At 43.7% G+C, this 21,694-nt stretch overlaps 1 protein-coding gene across 2 annotated transcripts in view; it reads left to right on the top strand.

Moving 5' to 3' along the window:
• Nucleotides 1-21,108, top strand: part of AMPH (amphiphysin) — a 146,180-nt gene extending 125,072 nt beyond the window's left edge. For both annotated transcript variants that reach the window (XM_059655726.1, XM_059655727.1), the window contains 4 exons: nucleotides 11,096-11,308; nucleotides 13,009-13,251; nucleotides 15,069-15,170; nucleotides 19,869-21,108. In XM_059655726.1, the coding sequence (XP_059511709.1) occupies nucleotides 11,096-11,308; nucleotides 13,009-13,251; nucleotides 15,069-15,170; nucleotides 19,869-19,976 (666 nt within the window). In that variant the 3' untranslated portion in view covers nucleotides 19,977-21,108. The remainder of the gene's footprint in view (nucleotides 1-11,095; nucleotides 11,309-13,008; nucleotides 13,252-15,068; nucleotides 15,171-19,868) is intronic.
• The last annotated feature ends 586 nt before the right edge of the window (nucleotides 21,109-21,694 follow it).

Genomic DNA, 21,694 nt, shown 5'->3' with positions numbered 1-21,694 from the left:
GTGCTGACTCCCTGCTTCTGAACTGTCACTCCCAGAATCACGAGAGATCTCAGTAACCCAATGCCAATGGGGCATTTTCACCTGGTGTCAGAATAGGATCTGTCCACCTACCTTAGCCTTAACAGAGGAAGGGAAAGACACAGTTGGATTTTTGACTACAGTTTAATTAAGAAGATAATTGATTTTAAAATTGTATGGAGCTTGGTTGGTGTGGTTCAGTGGTTGAGCATCAGTCTATGAACCAGGAGGTCAAGGTTCGATTCCCAGTCAGGGCACATGCTCAGATTGTGGGCTCGATCCCCAGTAAGGGGTGTAAAGGAGGCAGCTGATCAATGGTTCTCTCTCATCATTGATGTTTCTATCTCTCTCTCTCTCTCTCTCTTCCTCTCTGAAATCAATAAATATACATATATATTTATTTATTTTAAAAAGCATATGGATGATACCAGGGAGTTAAGAAGATGTTGGTTAGGTTCAGATATTGATTTATAAATTACTTCAATTCTGAAAAGTTCTCATCAAATTTTTATTTTGAATAGCAGCCCAGACTTCATCTTCACCTGTGCTTTTAAACAACATTGATTCCATTACCCAGACTATTCGATGTAAGGCTTACTGTTCATAATGCCCATGATTTTGAACAAGGGTATTTGATGTAGTGCTATAGATTGGAGATGTGAAATTGACAAATTCATGTGTTAAATACAAGCTTGACAGTTGATTCTCCATGATCCTCTCTCACACCCATTCTAAGTTGTTTTTTTTTTTTCATAATCCAAGTTCATTGTTTTTCCAAAATATAATATTAGTAGCTACCAATTACCAAGTACCTACTATATCATATCGACTATTACATGAAGATTATAAACTTTTTAACCACAGGTGATATTTAAAATATTTAATAAACTTTATGGTACAAGCACCAACCATCACTAAAACCAGCTTCCTTAATGTTGGGTACATAGATATTTGGAAGAATTCTTCATTCTCAAAAATCTTATCTCCTATAGATAGGTGAACTTCAGAAAAAAATAAAAATTTTAGATTCCTTGTGAAGTACAAGGCAAATTGGAAAGTCGTATGAAGGATTCAGGCACCTGCTGAGACCCAGAGATGATGTAAGACAGCACATACAGAGCTCACTTTGTGAGCTACACTCTCCAACGAGAAAATGTTTATTTTTTCATCCTCGTATCGACTGAAAAATAATAATAAAGGGGGCAGCTGCAGCAGTTCCATTTTCCTGAGCTCATTAAAAGTGGCTCTCTTCCCTGTTTTTAAAATTGGCACCCTTGGATGAAGTCACTCCTTCCTCATGCTCTCTCCTCTACTTAAGAAAGTAAGATCATATAGAATGTATTTTTGTTCTCTAATGTAGACTTACAGCTTCTTCTGGTCACAGTAACCGAAGGTACATTAAAAACTATGTTTTCTAAGGAAGGTCTCTTGCCTTGCTAGATGTGTGATGTTTGGTTGTAAAACCATAAAAATCTCCACTGTGTCCCAAGCATCAATTAAGAGGCTGGCTGTAGCTGTCATGAGTCAGGATTGGATTGGCATGGCCTTTCGAGGCCATCCTTTCTGCCGCTGAAATGCCACCACACAGTTATTACTTTGAGTCCTGACAGAATTCGTTTTATGGAAGGTGAAGTTTGTGGTGTGTGTGTGTTTTTTTTTTGAAAGAGGCCAATGTAATTTCAAACACAGGAGATGTTAGCAGTGGTGCACAAAGAAACCAGGGGCTTTCAAGAAAAGTTTAGTTATTACATTTGTGTTTGTTGTTTTATTCCCCCAACAGCTGACATTGCCTTTAGTTGGTCCTGCACAAACATGTTTCCAGTGTATCTGCAAGACGCATTTTAAAAGCTAACACTTGCTGCTCCTGCACATGGTTCCACATTCTATAAGTAATGACCCCTCCTCCGTTGAGGTTGTTCTTAATGGCTGCTTCCACAACCAGTACTTGCTCAGTCCCCTGAGTCTGCAGTACACAACATTTATCTTTGCTTCAAAAGGCAAATCCGCTCGTCCCACACACTTTGCAAATAAATCTCCAACTAAAAGGTTAATGTTTTAATATGCATTGCTATTAGATGTTCTTCCATGACCTTAAAGGCCAGAATAACCAAAAATTCATTAACCGTGGCATTTCTGCGGCAGACTTTCATTTTTAAAGAAAGTCTGGAGCTAATGCTGACAGATGTTGCCATGACAACACTGCCGCCAGCAGCCGAGTTGCGCTGGGATCTGGCTGTTGAGGGTTTATGATGGGACTGCAGGCCATACCAGGAAAGTTGATTGAAAAAGATGATTGAGATGAAGGTCAGGGGGAAAAGATGAAGCGCATCTTTAGAAAGTTTCTTATTAGAAAGGAAGCGCATAGATGTATCAAATGAAGTGTGTAATACGAGGTGCCATCTTTGAAAGGAACACCAGCGGAGGCCGGCGCTCCCTGGGAGAACTCACCCTGCGGTCATGCTGAAGGAAAATGATGGCCTTCGGTGCTTTAAATATAGTTCATGTGAAGAGGAGTGCTAGCCGCCAGCCTGGTTTTAATACAGGAACCTTCTCTTGGGGCCGTAATGACCCTAGTTGTATCTTGGGCTTTTCTTTAAAATGGATCCTGAAGAAAAATTTGTAATTTTATACAATTGCTAGGATGTTCAGACAAGTCAAGAGCGCAAGTTGGATCCAGAATAGGAGATGAGCAGAAAAAGCCAGGGTGGCCTGAGCCACAATTCCCACTATGACATGATCTTTCTTTGTTACATCCCAGTGGGACTCTGGGGGTCACTCCAGCTCCAATGCTAATTGGTGGAAGAATCAGAACTAAACCTCGGGTCTCCAGCTCCACCTCCAGTGCTACTGCCACTCTATCACATTTCCCCACTGTAAAATGCAAGCATTGGGCCCTCCCTGGTTTGGCTCAGTGGATAGTGCATCAGCCCGCAGACTGAAGGGCCCCAGATTTCATTCCGGCCAACGGCACATACCTTGGTTGCAGGTTCGATCCCGATGTGCCTCTCTCACATTCATGTTTCTCTATCTCTCCCCCTCTCTTCCATTCTCTCTAAAAATCAATGGAAAAATATCCTCAGGTGAGGATTAACAAAAGTAATAATAATAATTATAATAATTATAATAATAAAATGCATTGGGCTAGATGAGCCCCAGGGCCCTTCAGCTTTGGGAACATATTCACCTCTAACTTGTAAACATAGCTGTGTGTGTCCAAGTGCCGCATGTCCAAGCGTCCTCTGTTGTAACTCTGTAGTACAGTGGATAGAGCCAGGAGAAGATTGGGTCACCTTCTCTTCCATGTCCCCATTCTGTATATATCTTTCTAAACAATGAAGTCTACAGGCCTAGTTGCAAAAATAACGTAGTGAAAGTCTATCCAGCCAATCTTGATTTTTTTTAAATCATAATTTGCTATTAACTAAGAGGGATTTTATGACATGTTTGCTTAGATGCTCAGATGCTACATGTGTATGAGTGAAGAAAGATTTTGCTTGTAATCTCTGAATCTCATTTTAAGGAGCAGCATTCCCAGCATGTAAGTGAATGTGCTGGCTGTATGTAAGAACACACTCGAGTTCTTTGTCGAACGCCCCTGGTTGGTGTTGGGAGTTGCCAGGAGGAAGCAGTGGGTCCTTGGAGGCGCTCAGGTCTCAGGACCCCTGTGGAACTCTCATTGTCGACTTGGATGTGGGTTGGTGTGAAAAATCACAGAATTTAAACGGTTCCGATTCCGGTTAACTGGCTGCGTGAGTTACTTCAACTGTAAGTATTATTTGACTTGTCTAGGACAGTGGTTCTCAACCTTGGCTGCACATTAGAATCACCTGGGAATCTTTTTAAAATCCTGACTTCTGGGCCTCATCCTCCAGAAATTCTGTTTCTTTGTTACTAATGTTGTGGCCCCACCCCATAACAAAGAAACAGAATTTCCGGAGGATGAGGCCCAGAAATCAGGATTTTAAAAAGATTCCCAGGTGATTCTAATGTGCAGCCAAGGTTGAAATGGGAATACTATCTGATAGGGTTGCTGGGTAAGTAATGTGCTGTAAATGTCAAACACCTGGGATATGCCTGGTAAGCTGTAGATTCCTAGTAAATGTCAGTTTCCCTCACAGGCTGCAATATATACAGTGGGGCCTTGACTTACGAGTTTAATTCGTTCGGAGACCGAGCTCGTTAAGGAGCTCGTTAACTCAAATTACTCTATCAACTCAATGCAAAAAATCGGCCGAGAGACAGCTGGTATCTCAAAAAACTCGTTAGTCGGGACACTCGAACGTCAAGGCCCCACTGTATATTGAAAGCCTGGCTGTGGCTCAGAAAGATCACACTCCATGTCCGGGGTACATTGGCGAGCCCAGATTTCAGTGATCTTTCAGCCGAGCGCCTCTGCCAAGAGCAAAGGTCAGACGACGGATGCTCTCTGACTCTATGCCCTTTAGCCACCGAAGAACCATGTCTTAGCTAAAATTTAAAAATATATGTGTCTTGTATTCTCTACTTACCACTTGTGGCATTTACCCCAGGAGAATCTTAATGAAATGAAGTGCATCCCAGGCACACGTAAATGAAGGGTATATGAGAAAACTGAAAGTATGAAAGAATAAATCACAAAAATGGTATCAGACTCACTCTTACCAGGGTTGTTTTTTGTTCATTTTAATGCTCTTCACACTTAAATATACAAAGAAAGTCAGAACTTCAAGAGTACTATATTCTAGAAATATTAGGCTAGCCCGGGAGAATTTTTCACAAACCAAGGCAGGAAATGGTTCTTAAAGTGTAATAACTGAGCCTGGTAGGGAGAAATATGTGAGCTTTTCACCCATCCCCACCCTGGATAGAAGGCAGCTGGCATCTAGGGCTGCCCCCATGAGTGTGGAAGCAGTTTTCTGAAGCCTCCAGGCCACCTAGAGCTGATACTCGCACACCAGTACAGCTTGTGACAAATATTAGGAGGATTCAAGACCGATGGTTGTGTGTAGACACCTGATGAACCCGCCCCACCTCCTATTCTGAAAGGATATGTACAAGTCCCCAGAAGGAGAGTCAAATGGAACAAATGTTTCCATGTCTACTTTAAACATCCGGCCGGGAGAGATTTTACCTCATTTTAGATAACTACACAAACACATGAAATGTGTTTTAATTTTAGATAACAAACACATAAAAAAGCATAGGGCCTATAGAGAAAGGAATACAATGGAAGGAAAGCATTGCATAATAGATACAGAGTCAAAATTTTCTTTAGAGAAAAAAAAAATTACCGAAAATGCAGCAGAAAATTTTGAAAAATATCTTCCTTTTGTTATCAGCAAAATTCAAGAGGACCTTGATTATTCGAAACAAGAAATGAAAGATGAGGTAAGGCAACCTCAATGAGATAAAAAGAGTTGCCCGTGAGATAGATGAGAAGGGGTCTCAGTGATGACAGATTGGAAATAAAATTTGCCTACGAGTGGTAACCCGGCGGCAGCCGTGTGGTGAGTCATGCTATGAGGACAAACTGGAGGAGCTCACCCAACACAGAGAGGAGAAGCACACGCAGAGGAGGTGGGTGGGAGGCCGGAGACTGAGGACACGGCTCCTGGGTAGTTACTGCTCCTGCGGAGAAGCTGTAGGGGCGGGAGTGGAAGCACAGTAGCCCGTGCTCCAGCTGGACCTCCCTGGCTGAAGGAAACCCTGCATGCAGATCCTGAGAACCACCAAAAAAGGGCAAAATTCACGAGGGACTAGCACCTAAATGTTAGCCTTTAAAATTTGTAAATTTGAAGCTTGCAAAAGAAGTTCTGCAGACATATAGATTGTGGAGAAAATGCACTACAAAACAACAGTAATTAGGCCTCAGACCTGTCCTTCCCAATACTAAACGTCAGAAGCTGTCAAAAGGACATACAGATTTTTAGTGCAAAAAAAAACACATTTTAACAATTCTAAAGGCAGTAGTCAATCATGTTTGAAAGCAGCAGGGAAACATTACCAAATATTTAAGGTATATAGCATCCATAGAACTCCTGAAAATCGTTTTTTGAAGATGTATCATGATTGACTGAACGATGAATCAAAATCAGTGTGGCCCTAGCTTGTTTGGCTCAGTGGGTAGAGCATTGGCCTGTGGACCATAGGGTCCTGGGTTCAATTCCAGTCAAGGGTACGTACCTTGGTTGCAGGCTCCTCCCCAACCCAGGCCCTGGTCGGACTCGTGCAGGAGGCAACCAATTGATGTGTTTCACATCGATATTTCTCTCTGTCTGTCTCTCTCTCTTCCACTCTCTCTAAAAATTAATGGAGAAGTATCCTCGGGTGAGGATTTAAAAAGATATCAGTGTGGGCAGATGGGGAGCTGTGATGAAACAAATGTAGCAACATGTCAGTTGGGGATCCTAGGTGCTGGGTACTTGGATGTGTACTGTATGATCCTTTAAATTTTTCTCACTGTTGACTTTTTTCCATAATAAAAATGTGGGCAACCCTTCCCCAAAAGTCCTTATGTGGGACATCACCAAAAAAAGGGGGGAGCATGTTTAGTATTTAAATGATTTATTTTGAGTGAGAGAAAGAAAAGGAGGGAGGGAGAGAGAGAGAAACATCATTAGTTGCCTCCTGTACATCCCCTACTGGGGATCGAACTCATAACCTGGGCATGGTCCTGACCAGGAATCAAACTGGTGACCTTCACGTGCATGGGATGATGCTCAATCGACTGAGCCACACAGGCCAGGGCTAGTTAAATTATTTAAGTGTATAGCTCACAAAATTGTTGTAAATATGGTTACAAACCAAGATTTTTCTCACTGTGTTTGTAACAGTTCTAAGAGCTGGCAACCAACCAGTTCAATTACAGGAGAACTGTTAAATAACTTGTTAAATAGAAAAGGAAATAAAGTGTTATATAGCTATTGATAGAATTTTTCTATGAAACATCATCTACATGTTGCAAATTAAATAGACAAAGCCCCTGTGTGCATAGAAATGAATAAAAATAAATACCTCAAAATCTTACTATTAAATTATTTCTTTTATTTTTAAACCGATGACATCATTATTTTTTAATCAGAGAAAAGACCTATTTTCAGTTAAAATAACCTGCCCTATAGAAAAGTATGGAATTTCATACTAGGGACTCTCTGCAGTCATCATCTAGGCCAGTGACACGAGTGGCAAGCTGCTTTTCAGGCATTGTTCAGAGATCATATTGCCAAGGAAGTAACACAATGAAGAAGTAAAATAAAGCAATCAATTAAACAGATCCCAGAGATTACAGCCTCTCCTGCAGCCAGTCCCACTCCTACTTGTTGGGGGTCTCATCCTCGTTGACTTGCTTTCATGACACCATCTCCTGCGGGACTGACTGCTTGTGTTTCTGTCAGCAAGGTGTGTTCCCTGCTTTGCAGGCTGCTGAGGCCATTGTTGCATTGCATCAATTTCATTCCACTTCCAGAAAAACTTCTAATGCAGCGAGTTGTTTAAAAGGACTCTGACAGGATTGCCATAACCCTATCACTTCCCACCAAGGAGGCTGTTGGAGCCGAGTGGTGAAGCAGTCAGATCTGAGTGAGAAAGTGAGAACCGCTCACCATCTCAAAGATGGGTTCCCTGCTGACCCTTGTGGTTTCTGTGTGATTGAGGTGCACATTGGCAATAGTCCGGGACTTGGGCACACAGGTAAACAACATGTGCCTAAGGGCAGCTAGAAATTTTTTAAATTCATCTTTGCATTAAATGTTTTTCCACTATAAATATATTTGGCCAACAGATAGTATAGTTTTGGCAGAAGATAAGATAATGGTGCATCCCTTAACATTTGAAGTGAAGAGGAAAATATAATAACATTGAATAACAAAGGCTTGAAATACTTTGAGTGGTTTCAGTCCCCTGGTCTCCCTGGATAATACATTTAAAAAAATAGTCATTAATCATTATGATTTTTTTTCCTAGCAGGTGTAACACATACGGTAGCAAGGAAAGTCTAGAAAATGTTTTTCTTTTCTAAATCTACAAGTAGCTGACAAGTTGGAATGCATAAATATAATAAAAGAGGAATAACCCTATTACTGAAAACTTTTTCAACCTTGCCTTGATTTTATCTATCGTTAACACTTAATCTGAGCAAAAGGATTCTTGTGTACCGTTGTATTTTAATGTTGTTCTATTATTGCAGTCAGTAAATATGCTGTGGAAATACGTTGGTAAGAACAGAAAATGTGGCACAGATCCCAGACATAAAGGGAGAATTGGGCGCCACTGATTATCAGAGTAAAGCCAGAGGCAGAAAGAAGGAGGGGATCTAGGCAGTGGGCACGCCTCTCTTTCTGCAGGGGTCTATAGGCTCTGTAAAATCTGACTAGAGAAATCAGAACTCATCACTCATGGACTCAGAGAAGCATGGAGGACTGTTAATTTCTTCCCTTCCCTAAGTAGGTCATTCAAATTGTTTGCCTTTTCCTCTCCCTAGTCAAGTGGCAGTTTCCTTGGCACCCTGACTCTATCAGCATTGTTAATACCAATATTTTGGTGATTTTGATTTGCCATCATTCTTATCAACTGTTTTCCACATGGTCTATGCCTGTGAGTGAGTGTGTGTGTGTGTGTGTGAGAGAGAGAGAGAGAGAGAGAGAGAGAGAGAGAGAGAGAGAGAGAGAGAGAGATCAGGTCAATTGCTGACCTACAATTGGCTCCGATGAGGTCAAGGAAAGTCAGAGCACAGAGAGACCGTGCACTTGGCCTCCACCTGCTGGTGGCTGGCATCACAGAAGCCATGCTCTCAAGTCTATATCAAATCTAGCCCAGGAAGCCTGTTTAAACCATTTACCAAAGGAAAGATAACATGTGTATCTTACGATAGTGAAATTTGATAGGGTCAAGTTGATAGGTGTATAGAGCCCTAGGGATAAATAAGGAATTCGCGGTTAACATTCTATTCGTATGGAGAGGGTTAGAAAATTACCTTTGAGAACACCACCAATGCTTCACAGAAATATATTCTCTCTGAAGCTATATCAGTTCAGTTGAGAATAAAATCCAATTACTAGTTGTATGTGCTCAGAACATATATGTATGGAAGGATTTATGTATAACCACTTGGAGGAATAGCCTATCAGATGTGATGGTGGCTGCTTTCAGATCTGTGGCAACATGTATGTGCGCATGTGTGCACGTGGTGGTACTCACTGTCTGTTCACACTGTCTGCATGTACATAGAGTCCGTCTGGTGTGAAGCTATGGAAACCGGTGGGCTGGACACTCCATAGTGTGATTTTCCAGACAGATAGAAATCACAAATAACTTAGAATTGTGGCAACATGCCGGGAGCCGGTCCATCCTTGCTGTTTCAAGGGACCTGGCATATATGGCATACGGTTCTTAATATGTTTGCTCACCTTCTTGGCGCTGTGTTTTAACCAAGGTCACCTCTCCGAGAAAGGTTGAATCCCCAGGTAGGGATTTTCCCCTGAAGTTAGGGAGGGAATAAAACCCCTCAACTAAGTGCCAGGCGGGTAATTAATCCCTTTAACTACGAACAATCATGCTTAAACTACATAATCTTTTCTCCCTGGAATGGAGATAAGAAACGCCCTAACCTTTGTAATAGAGATTGATAGGATTGAATCAACTGGTATAAATACAGTTGTAACAAGACAGAAACACACAGAACTCAGAACACAGAACTAAGGACACAGGGCTTGGAAGACAGGACCAAGAGAGACAGAGCCTAGGCACAGAACCTACACAGAACGTTCTCTAGAGACAGAAGAACTTCGCTGGCGAGAGCATGCCGGAGGATCCTGGACAGGGATTGGCCTTGGAGCCTAGAGACAGAGCCTAGCGGGAGAACATGGCAAGGGATCCTGGACTGAACCTGACTACAGAGATTGGCAGGAGAGCCTGACTAGAACCTGGTGACTGAACCTGACTGGAGAACCTGGACAGAACCTCGCTGGAAATCCGAAGCAGAACCTCGCTGGAAATCCGAAGCAGAACCTCTCTGGAGATCCGGGCTAGAGATCCTGGCTAAGTTGCTGATCAACTGAACGCTGTCTCCGTGTCATCCCCTCTTAGCCGACTCCGTCCATGCCTTTGGGGACCCCTGGACCCGCTGGGGCTGGACCCCGGCAGCAACACAGCTTGCTCCTTGCGTTTAAGCCCACCGGTAAGCCATTGTGTGTGCAGCCTTTAGGTATAGATTCCGGTGTGAAGAAACTTGGGGAGGTCCTCAGGGTCCTGAAGAAGCTTGTTCGTTTCTCCAACAATAAAACTACAAGGAATTGTTCAGTATTCTTGGAATCAAGATACCCTCCTAATTCATGTTCGACGGCAACAATCACCTCCATTAAAAGGCCAATGTTTCTTTAAAACAAGAGGTGCAATTCTCTTACATAAATATCTATTATGGAAATGTTCAGCCATCCACCAAATATAAATCTGTTATCCCACTTCAAAAATTGTCAACATTTGTAATTCACTTCAAATAAGTATGCCTCAATTCAGGTGAAAGGATTACTTTTCGGAAACCTATGTACTTTAATGACAGGGTGGAAAAAGAGAAATAAAAGCTACACGGTGGCTAGTGACTCTACTTTGAATCATTGTACAATTTGGTGAGCGAACTTCTCATAACAAGGAATTCTCATAAAAGAAGGAAGTAAATTCGTAAGAACATGAGTACTGCCCTCGCTGGTTTAGCTCAGTGGATAGAGCATCAGTCTGCAGACTGAAGGGTCCCAGGTTCGATTCCAGTCAAGGGCACATGCCCGAGTTGTGGGGCTTGATCCCCAGTAGGGGGCGTGCAGGAGGCGGCCAAGCAATGATTCTCTCTCATCATTGATGTTTCTATCTTTCTCTCCCTCTCCCTTCCTCTCTGAAATCAATAAAATATTTTTAAAAAAAGAGGAGTTGGAGTTTTGCCAAACAGATGGCAGTCTGCTTGCTGTCCCTAACTCCTAGGCCTCTGTAGACTATACAGAAAGCTTCAAAACCTGATGAGCCTCAGCCGAGGGGAGAGAAGAGACAGAGCCGAGTCTGACTCTTACCGCGGCCCTGGAGACAGACCCCTCCTGTTGGTTCTGGTTTGCAGATCCTGCCAGGAACTGATGCTGACCTGGCTGATGCAACCTCCGTGCCGGCAGCAGAGGGCGCCCCAGCAGAGGAAGCAGAGAAGGCACCGGAGGCCATGCTCCCTGCTGGGGAAGGAGCAAGTTTAGAGGAGCCCAAGGCTGATACAGAAGCTGCAGAGGCTGCAGACAGTGACAGAGGTCAACCAGAGGAAACAGAAGCGGCAGCGCCTCCTGTAAGTGCCTGGTGACGTGGGGGTGCTGGGGGATGTGCCCGTTGGCATGCTCTGTCTATTGGTTAATGGCCATAACTCTTGGATGCGGAATCGGTTTGTAGCCATTTTGTGGCATGCTGCTCCGCGGGGGCCGGGGGAGGGGGGAGGGAAGGTATGGAAATTCTCAGGAAGAGTGGTCACACCATTTTCTCAGTGTCAGTATTGTGGGGTTCCACGCAAGCCCCCAGGGCTACGGTGACTGGGCTGAAATTAAGCACAGAGAGAGGTAAAGGAGACTATGCAGTAAAGTGATGGAGAAAAGAATGACGCACAGACGACAGAAAGGATGAGAATGGAGGCAGGAGAAAGGGAATAGACTAGAATAATGGGGTGGCTGTGTGGATTATGGGAGAAAATGGCCAGAAAGTGCTTAGCCTGGTGCCAACCACATGCTGAGAACCCAATATTCATACTTAAATCATGTTGCTATGATTATTACTTTGTGGTGGTGATTATTATTAGAGTACCTCCAAATTCACCCCAAAGTAGGCTTCTTTTACCAAAAGCCCCTCCTTATGTTGCACTTTCAAAAGGAAAATGGGTCATGTGAGCCTTTGGACACATACGTGAAGCTGGGCTTCGCCCAGGTCTGGCCTTCTCAGACCAGTGCTCAAAGGCAGCACAGCCACCTAAGCCGAGACTGTGGAGCCTCAACCCAGGGGCCCGAGCAAGCACAGCTCTCCCAACCCCGTGCTGGGATCCTCTACCTTCTAGAAGGTTAACCGTGAAGAGTGGGCTTCATGCATGCTTTCCATTTCTCTGGTTATTTTACTCAGAGTCAGTTTCCAGAAGTCTCTCCAGGGTTACTCGAAGTTTGAAGCTGAATTGCCCCTTTCCTCCCACTAGAAACCCAGCAAGTAGCATTGGTGTTTGGAGAAAGAACTCAGTTCTATTCATTGTAATATTTCCTTGTCACTGTGCCAGGAATACTTTTGTACATATTGTTATACTTGTTGAACGAGTGTATTATTTTCTCCAAATTGAAGAATGGAAGTGCTTTTGCCCACTGACGCCTGAGGGAATATAGAACTTATATTATTATTATTAATCTGAAAAGCCAGCAATATCTCTAGGCTTTCCTTATGTGAGTTAAATCTCCCTCTCCCTCCTTGCTCTCACCTTTGTCAAAACATAAGGGGGAGGTCTTGATCCTTTGGTCTACTGTCCCTGACAATAGAGTGTTGGAGTGGTTGGCGGGAGTCATGATTCCGGAAACTGTGACGGGTGTGGCTCTGACCATAATGAGCAAGCAGGGGCCACATCTTTACCGACAATGTGGTTTCGGGCTCTCTGGGAGTCCCATGAGACTCTGGGAGAGGAGCAAATGGACCCGGGCAAGAATGAGCCCCTCCTTGGAGTCCCACAGCATTTCCTTCCAGGACTGTCTCCTCCACCCGCCATGACTCTGCCCCCTCCCTGCAGTCTCCTACCCCTCCTCCCAGTTTACACAGAAACCTCACTCCAAACTGGGTGATTGTTCAAGGATCCAGAAATTCATCCCACGAAGGGGGTGAAGGAGGAAGGTCCTGCAAGGCGGAAGGCCCACGGGCCAGAAAGCCTACGTCGGGTTTGGGGAATGAGGGAGGTGGGGAACCTGGGAGCCACGGAGGGTGTGGCAGGGAGAGTGTTTCCGAAGGACCACCACATTTTTCTTCCCCCAGGAGAAGGTCATCCCTGCGGTCATCATAGAGCCCGCTTCCAACAACGAAGAGGAGGGAGCACACGAAATCATGACGGGTGCAGAGTCCCAGGAGGCGACTCAAGACTCGGCCCTTCCAGGCCCCCCCAGTGAGGTGCCCGAGCCGGCTGCTGAGCAGAAGGCCCCCGAGGACCCCCAGCCCGAGCCCTCCGCTCCGCCTGCGAGCGAGGCCTCTCAGGACGTGCCTCCCGGCTTCCTCTACAAGGTCTTTCCATTCTTCGTCTTTTAAGTCGGGCGGCCAGTTGTCCTTCCTTTGCTTTGAGGCCCTTCTGCTCACACCTTTGGTTTCCCGATTTTTACGTTTACTTTTTTTTTGCCACTCAGACTCTTTTTCTGCACTGCTTTCCCCTCCCTCCCAACATCACATGGCAACGGGGTAGGATTTCTGTGCTGCGGGCAAGGGACCTACAGTGATGTCTTTCCATTTTTAGCAAAGGAGAGTTAAACGCTGTGCCCCTTGGTAGTGCTGGGTGCATGCCTTCCACCTGAGTGCCCCCTGCGCCTCACAGAGCTCCGTGGGGGCCTCCCGTGCTGGGCTCACCTGCTCCCAGCTGGATTATCACACCTCCGAGGGCAGGAAACAGGAATCACCCATTCAGCTCTGGCACCTGGTTATAGTGCAGGACACAGAGCAGGGAGCCAATGAATATTTTAAAAGAAAGTGGATAAATATGTTAATGGGCTTCTATGAAAAGGAAGAGAGAAAAGAGGCCAGAATTTGTGGGCAGAAGGTCTTGCTCAGAAAGGCCATCGAGTGGTCACATAGAGCCTTTGTACACTGAAGGGTCCTTACAAGAACCAACCCAGCAGACACCGAGAAACACAGGCTTCAACCACGTGTGAAAGGCAGCTCATCCTCCGTAATAGAACATTGTTGGGAATTATAAGTCCCATCGTTTGATTTTACATGTCAGATTTCAGCTCTTTGTCTTTTCAGAAGTATTAGGTTTTTGTTTGTGGGGGTGGGATTGACGAGTCGTGATCTTTTTCTTCTCTCTGCTTCTTGGGCAGTGACTGTTGCTACGTTGCTACCTCCCAGGGGGACGGGGTGGGTATAATGCATTTAGGAATGAATTATGTGAAGACAACATTAAGCCTGTGGCAGGTGAAGGCATGTGTCCCACTGTGTTTTGTGTCAGAGGACAAGGAATCAGGGTGCAGGCTGCCCCTGGAGGCCGGGCCCGGCTGGGCCCTCCAACCTCCTCACTGACCACGTAACCCCTCTCTCTGGGTGTCGGTGTTCTCATCAGAAAAATGAATTTGGGGATAAGATAGTAATTTCCAGCTCTGACATTTTGTGATTCTACATGCAAACAGCACATTTTAAGAGCTGATTATTTAATATCAAGGGTAGGGTTAAGGAGAGGGACATGGGAAAAATAAACCTGGGTGTGATTATAGATCATTATTGAAGCTGCATAATGGGGCTCATTCTACTATTCTACTTTTTTAAAATTTCCTATACTTAAAGTTCAAAGAAATCTTTCAAAAAAGGGAACTAGAAATAGGTTATCATGTTTAAAAGGTAGGACAGGGAAAGAAGGAAGTTCATTTACAGGAGATTGGACACAGGATTTGATTAAATCCTGATTTCATTATAACATGCAAGCGACGGTTTTCCCAATGCGACAGAAGCTGTGGTTAGAGGAACATTCAGCTAGGCATTTTTAGTTCAAAAACAATAATAAAGCATCTGTGATAATTACATGCAAATCTCTAGCAAAATTATGAAGCATTAAACTTTAATTAATGCACGGCATTTCGGCTCTAGTAGAAGGTATTGCATTACTAAATATGCGTCCAGGGGCCTTGGTTTCAGTCTGTAAGAGTAGGATGTATTGAGTAAAGGAGAGGATTTCCTTTCTGCCCTCAGGAGCCCTCTCCTCCCTTGGGGAGATACAGTCTTCATTGTTATCAGCTTGGGGATGCTATTGAGATGCCTGGGGACCATCTGACTGGCAGAGCTTGACCTGACCTCTGTTTTTCTTCCTAACATTAGTCAGTTCTTTTCCAACCTTGCAGGTGGAAGCACTGCACGATTTCGAGGCAGCAAATTCTGATGAACTTACCTTACAAAGGGGTGACGTGGTGTTGGTGGTGCCCTCCGATTCGGAAGCTGACCAGGTAAAGGATGAGATTGGAAAGTGCTGGAAGCTCTATTGGTTTTTTCCTAAGGTTCAGTTGGGCATAGTGACTTCCTGAAGTTGTTTGCATTTTCTGAGATGCTGAAGAGGATTTAAGGGCTTATGACCACAGTATATCACAAAGTTTAGGTTTGGGATGCTATTACCTATTACATTGTTTATTTTTCATACACGTAGATGACCATTTCTTACTATGCATCCATTTTTTAGGGATGTCTCTCTGAAATTCAGTCTTCAGGAAATGCAGGCACTCTTTTAAAATAGCGTTCCATTGTTTTCCAGTCTCTACACAACTAATATTGTGAAAAACAGGACAATGTAACTAACTGGTTAAAGTTAATCAATAGAAATGTGTCCTGGGATGGTCTAGCTTTTGGAATTAGCAGTGAGAAATTTAAAGCAGTCATTACATTTCCCTGACTGATTTTAAGAACGTCTCCGCATCATGTTTTCATCATCTACACTAATAAAAGAGAAAAATGGTAATTGGCGTATGACGATACCCTTTTCATTGGCTAATCAGGGCTATATGCAAATTAACTGCCAACTAAGATTGGCAGTTAACTGCCAACAAGATGGCGGTTAATTTGCATATGTAGGCACAATGCAGGGAGGAGAAAGGGAAAGCAGGAAGAAGCCCCCTGCCACTGACAGTGATCGGAAACCCAGGGGGGAGCTAAGAGCTGGGGGGCAGGGCAAAGGCGGCCGTGGGGCCGCCTTTGCCCTGCCCCCCAGCCATGATCGGAGAATCAGGCGCCTTTTCCGCCCTGGCCAGTGATAGCAGGAAGTAGGGGTGGAGCCAGCGATGGGACCTGGGCACGGTCGAAGCTGGCAGTCCCAGGAGCTAGGGGTCCCTTGCCTGGGCCTAAAGCAAAGCCCACGATCGTAGGGCCGCTGCAGCTGCGGGTCCCCTCTGCCCGGGCCAGACGCCTCAGTCAGAGGCATCAGGCCTGGGCAAGGGGCCGATCCTGCGATTGGAGGGTAATGGGGGTCAATGCCTGAGGGCTCCCAGTATGTGAGAGGGGGCAGGCTGGGCTGAGGGACACTCCCCCACACACACACACACACACACCCAGTGCATGAATTTCGTGCACCAGGCCCCTAGTTTCAACTATAAAGTGCTTAGGTCTTGTTTTTTCATACTTTTCTTGCTTGAGGTTCACTGAGCTCCTTGGACTTGTATCCTGATTATTTTCCACTACATTTGAAAGATTTTCAGCTGTTATTTCTTACTTTTTTCCTTTCTTCTCTTTTTCTCTAAGAAACAATTATACATATGTTGGACTTTTTATGTCTAAGACTATTCTTTTTTGTTCAGTATTTTCTTCTCTCTGGTACTCTATTTGATAGTACAGTGACCCTTTTTTGCACTACTTTGAATTTGTTTTTAAGGTTGTCCTGTGACTTTTTTATTTAGGATATTATCTACATAGTTCCATAATGTCTATGTTGTTCTGTTATATAGTTTTCATTTCTTTACTGAGATTTCCTATCTATTCTCATTAGTACCATCTTTTAATTTAAGTTCATGACTATATTTGTAATGACCGCTTTAAATTCCTCACTGCCTATTCCAAAAGCTAAGCCACCCCAGGACACATTTCTATTGGTTGACTTTTGTCAGTAAGTCACATTTTCCTTGTTTTTTTCACCTGTGGAAATTTTCTTAAAGTGGGTAATTCATTATCGAGTCTGGATTCTGTTTTCTATCTCTGAAGGTTACTTCTTCCAGCAGGCATTCAAGCCACTGGATAATTACCTTGAATCCATGGAAGTTTCTTTTACTCACTTTGTTGGAGTGGGTCTGTTTCAGGTTTGCCATACTCTTAGGATAAATTCTTAGTCCTGGGCCATTGTCTCTACCTCTAAGACATGCCCCATCTGGAATTTCAATAGAAATCCTGACAGGTTTATCAAGCCCCCTAACTTGATGGCATTTGAACTCTAAACTCTGTCTCCTGACCATTCCTTTGAATCTCTACTCATCTTTTCCAGCCTTCCTGCTTTCCCCAGGCTCCTTGGGCATCCCCCTTATGCATTCATAGTTTGGGGGCAGCTTAGGATTTCATAGAAGCTTCTCCATGTATTCAGGGAGTTTCCATCTCTCTCTCTCTCTCTCTCTCTCTCTCTCTCTCTCTCTCTCTCTCTCTCTCTCTCTCTCTCTCTCCCAAGCTATCCCCCATAAAATACAGCTGCTCAGGCAGCCCTTAACTCTACCCTCTGAATGCCCTGCAACACACAGACTGAGGAGAACCCTCAGGGGGAAGGCTGGACCAGCACAGTTCCACCCACACAGCACCCTACTTTCAAGAATTAAACCGTCTCTGATTTCTGCCTGTTTTTGGTGACTCAGTGCCTTCAAATGGTTGTTATATAAGTACAACCCCTTTATTTATAACAAGCCCATTATATAAACATATTTTATACTATATATTTTGTAACAAAGTCATTTCTATATTAAAATAGGTGCATACATCTATACATATGTATATTAGGTCTATAAAAATATATAGTTTTTCTAGTGCTTATAATTGCTCTATGCAGAAGCATTTGTCTGCAACAAGCTATTTTACCATTAGCAAAACTGGAAATTCTTAGTATACCACATATTTTAAATAGTTAAAATTTAACTTTTCTATTTACCTCAGCTAAAGATTGATACTGGCTAATAATAGTTCAATTTACTATATAAATTTTATATCAGGTATATGTCTTGCAATATATCTTTTTATTGCATTTATTTTTATTGAAAGTATTACAGATATCTTGATTATAGGTTTGTGCCAGTCCTTTACTTTTGTTCTTTGTTGAAACAATTTGAAAGTGCTTGACTCTGCTTGGCACCAGTAGATTTTTCACTCATTGTAAATAAAGTCAAATATAAAATATAGATACTTGCGGGGGAAACGTGGCCTTTTGTATGCTTACCCAATAAACTTAATTAAAAATAAAATAGGAAGAAAATATTTAGGTATCATCTTTTACTTTATGTATAACTTTGTCCTTCACACATATAACATCATATTTTAAAGAGAATAACTTTTGTCATCACCTAGGATATTATCAGTTATTTTATTGTCAAATTTTCCCACTGTTATTATTTCTGCCTTCAGAAATTGGCCTGTCTAAATGCTTATATTTCTTCTCTATAGAAGCATCAATTTATAGTCTCAGATTATATCACAAGAGAATGTATTCAGCTTCTTTAATTTTTGAGTTCCCATTTATCTGATGCACTTGAACTTCATTGGGAATTGGTTCAGATTAAATCTGGCCATCCTTCATCTTAAGAGGGATCTCTTTCGCGTGTTGGTTAACATAATAAAGATAGTCATTCCCCGCTGGCTTGGCTCCCTATGGTCTGTATGTTCATGTGGTTCCTTCAGCTCAGCTTTTCCCAAGTAGGATCTGCTTATCTTCATAGGCCAAGGGCAGACGGCCGCCTCCGTTCCTCAGTTTTACACGTCATCTCCCATGCCGTATGACCACACGGATGGGTTATTTAACCTTTCTTTGACTACCTGTCTGCAGTTCCATAAAATATATGTTTATAAGCAATAATTTATAGAGAATATACGAATGTTCCCAACAAGAATATCATGACAACAAACTGCTTTGTACTTTATATAAACTTGAAAATATAGATATTATAACAGCAACAATAACAGAACAGTAACATCAGGCAACAAACCTAGCCGTTGTTATTTGATAAGCCCGGTATGTGTGGTTTATTTAGGTTGCATGATGTGAGCTGAGGGAATGACAGAGTTGTTTGTTATTAGCAAGTGGTTCAGGATGAAATACAAGAACTCTGATGGCCTTGTCAGCGCTGTACTCTAACCCAGGGGTCCTCCAGCCTTTTTTTCACTGTGACCCACAGGGCAAGAAGTGTTCCTGTGCATGACATCCTTTCACATGTGTCCCTCTCTGTGCTGGCTATCATTCTTTTAAAAAATATGTATATATTTAACTGATTTCAGAGAGGGAAGGAGAGAGAAATAAGGACAGAAACATCAATGATGACAGAGATCATTGATCGGCTGCCTCTGCACGCCCCCTACTGGGGATCGAGCCCACAACCCAGGCATGTGCCCTGACTGGGAATCTCCTGGTTCATAGGTCAATGAACAGTGACCTCTTGGTTCATAGTTCGACGCTCAACCACTGGGCCACACTGGCTGAACTTTGCTGGCTGTAATTCTAACCCTTTTCTTTTCCTTAACTCAAGTCATAATCCAGTTGCCATCAATTAACTATAGTTTATACAAAATTATAAGCCCTGACTGGTTTGGCTCAGTGGATAGAGCGTCGGCCTGTGGACTGAAGGGTCCCAGGTTCGATTCCAGTCAAGGGCATGTACCTTGGTTGCAGGCACATCCCCAGTGGAGGGTGTGTAGGAGGCAGCTGATCGATATTTCTCTGTCATCGATGTTTCTAACTCTCTATTCCTCTCCCTTCCTCTCTGTAAAAAAAATCAATAAAATATATTTTAAAAAATTATAATATTAATTTCAACCTTCAGTCAGCCTTCCCACGGACCTCAGCACAGCAGTTTACATGTAACCTAACATGTTGGTGCAGAGCCACAGCACGAACTACACAAAGTACTTTGTCTAATGGCTGGCCGTGCAGGCTTTCCCAGCGCTCGGACCTTGAACGCCCTGTCTTTGTCTTGCAGGACGCGGGCTGGCTGGTGGGAGTGAAGGAATCGGACTGGCTCCAGTACAGAGACCTCGCCACCTACAAAGGCCTCTTCCCAGAGAACTTCACCCAGCGCCTGGAGTAGGGCCCAGAGGGTTGTAGGAAGACCCTGGTTTTGAGGTTTCTAAACCTTCATGAAAACCTGAAGAGTTCACTTTTGCTATTACACTCTTGTGACTTGCAGACTGATGCCAGATACAGGTTGGAAGGATATCTCAATGGAGCATGTGTGCAAAAAAAAAAAAAAAAAGTGTAAGAAAAAAAAAAAAAGCAAATGAAGGAGAAAGTCCTCACTGGTTCCCATGTTATTCAGAACAAGTTTGTTTGTGCTGTGTCCGAGCTGTGGAGACTCTTGTACTTGACCCCCTCCCACCGATTCTAAAGTAGCTTTCTCCAGACCAGAACCTTAACTCTTGGTACCAAGTGTGTGGTATGGAGTGGCTGCCCTGCGGAAGACGTGCTGAATTATCCTGTAGTACAGGTTGTTTCATTCCCCAGGGCAGGTGTGCCCACGTGCGCACGCTCCTCTCTCTCTCTCTCTCTCTCTTTTACAAGTTTACTGTGTTTAAAACGAAAGTGCTGCAAAAGTTTTCAGTGTTCTTTTCCAACACACCTCTGTCTCTCTCTCTCTCTCTACATATATATATACATATATATGGACACAGTGCACGAGCTAGTTCCCATCACTCCTGGATCTATGTGTATGCACCAGAGGACATACGCATAGTTGCTTTCTTTCCATTGTAGCCCTTTGCCTCCCCCGTGTCATTGATACATGCATTGCTCTTATTCTGTCTGGCGTTGCAGTTGCAGTTTTGCCTCAGAACAACACCAGCCACCCCATTGCCAAAACAGTCGACAGTATCTGTGTTCGTAACGTGCATTTTTCGCGGGGCTGTCCCTTTGGAGAAAGCAGAGTCTGATTCTCTACGTGTCCGGCTGCTGTGGCTGGAGGCAGGCTGGTGGGGATGAGCAGCGAACTTCCTAACTTCTGCCTTTAAGAGATTGGCTAGATGACGGGGCCTAGAAACCCACCCCAAAAGAACTTACAAATAAGCACCTCTATATTCCCACCTCCTTATATTTATGCGACTCATCTTCACAGATTGTCCTAAAGTAAACTAGGTGATGTATGCTGTATTCACAGATCATCTGTAACGATAATGTTCTCAGTGCTGTGTCATTCCGAATAAACCTTTGGTCCGCTCCAGCAAGCACCCCAGTTCCTTCTGATGAGTCATTTGTTCGGAAAGCTGGTCTCAGTCGGGTGCTCTACTTGAAACGGTTATGTTGGAGTTGTTATTTGTGCAGAAATCTGCTTGTAGCCCTTGGTTGTGCTCCACAGCCCCCTCGCTTCCCTCTACCCCTTCATTCCAGTGATTGCTGGTCACTGGGCCGTCCCCGCGGCCGGACAATCACTACAGCACAAATAACAGCTGCGGACGAAGGCCTTGCAGAGGTGGCGGCTGTGGCCCCCGGCCTGTGTATCACAGAGAATCTGACCACCTTCATAATCAGCGATTTCTTCTCACACCCGCCTCATGTCTTGGTCACTTTTCTTCTTGACATATTTATGTTTGTTAGGTACATACAAAGAAAAGTAGATCAGGTGGGTCGTTGTTTAAGGAAGAGAATGCTTACAGCAAAAACCTTTCGTTTCATGTAGACTCCTTTCGGCCAGTATAATTCTAGCCACAGTGGGAGCTGATCAAGGATGCACATTGCTTGACTTTGAATTTTGGTATGTATCTATGATTCACGGTTTGACTTCTCCGGGTGGATTACTGACTTCGATGTTTGTGT

This window comes from Myotis daubentonii, chromosome 10 (genome assembly GCF_963259705.1).
Source record: "Myotis daubentonii chromosome 10, mMyoDau2.1, whole genome shotgun sequence".
In the NCBI taxonomy this organism is placed as follows: domain Eukaryota; kingdom Metazoa; phylum Chordata; class Mammalia; order Chiroptera; family Vespertilionidae; genus Myotis; species Myotis daubentonii.
This window is presented reverse-complemented; position numbering and strand designations above follow the sequence as displayed.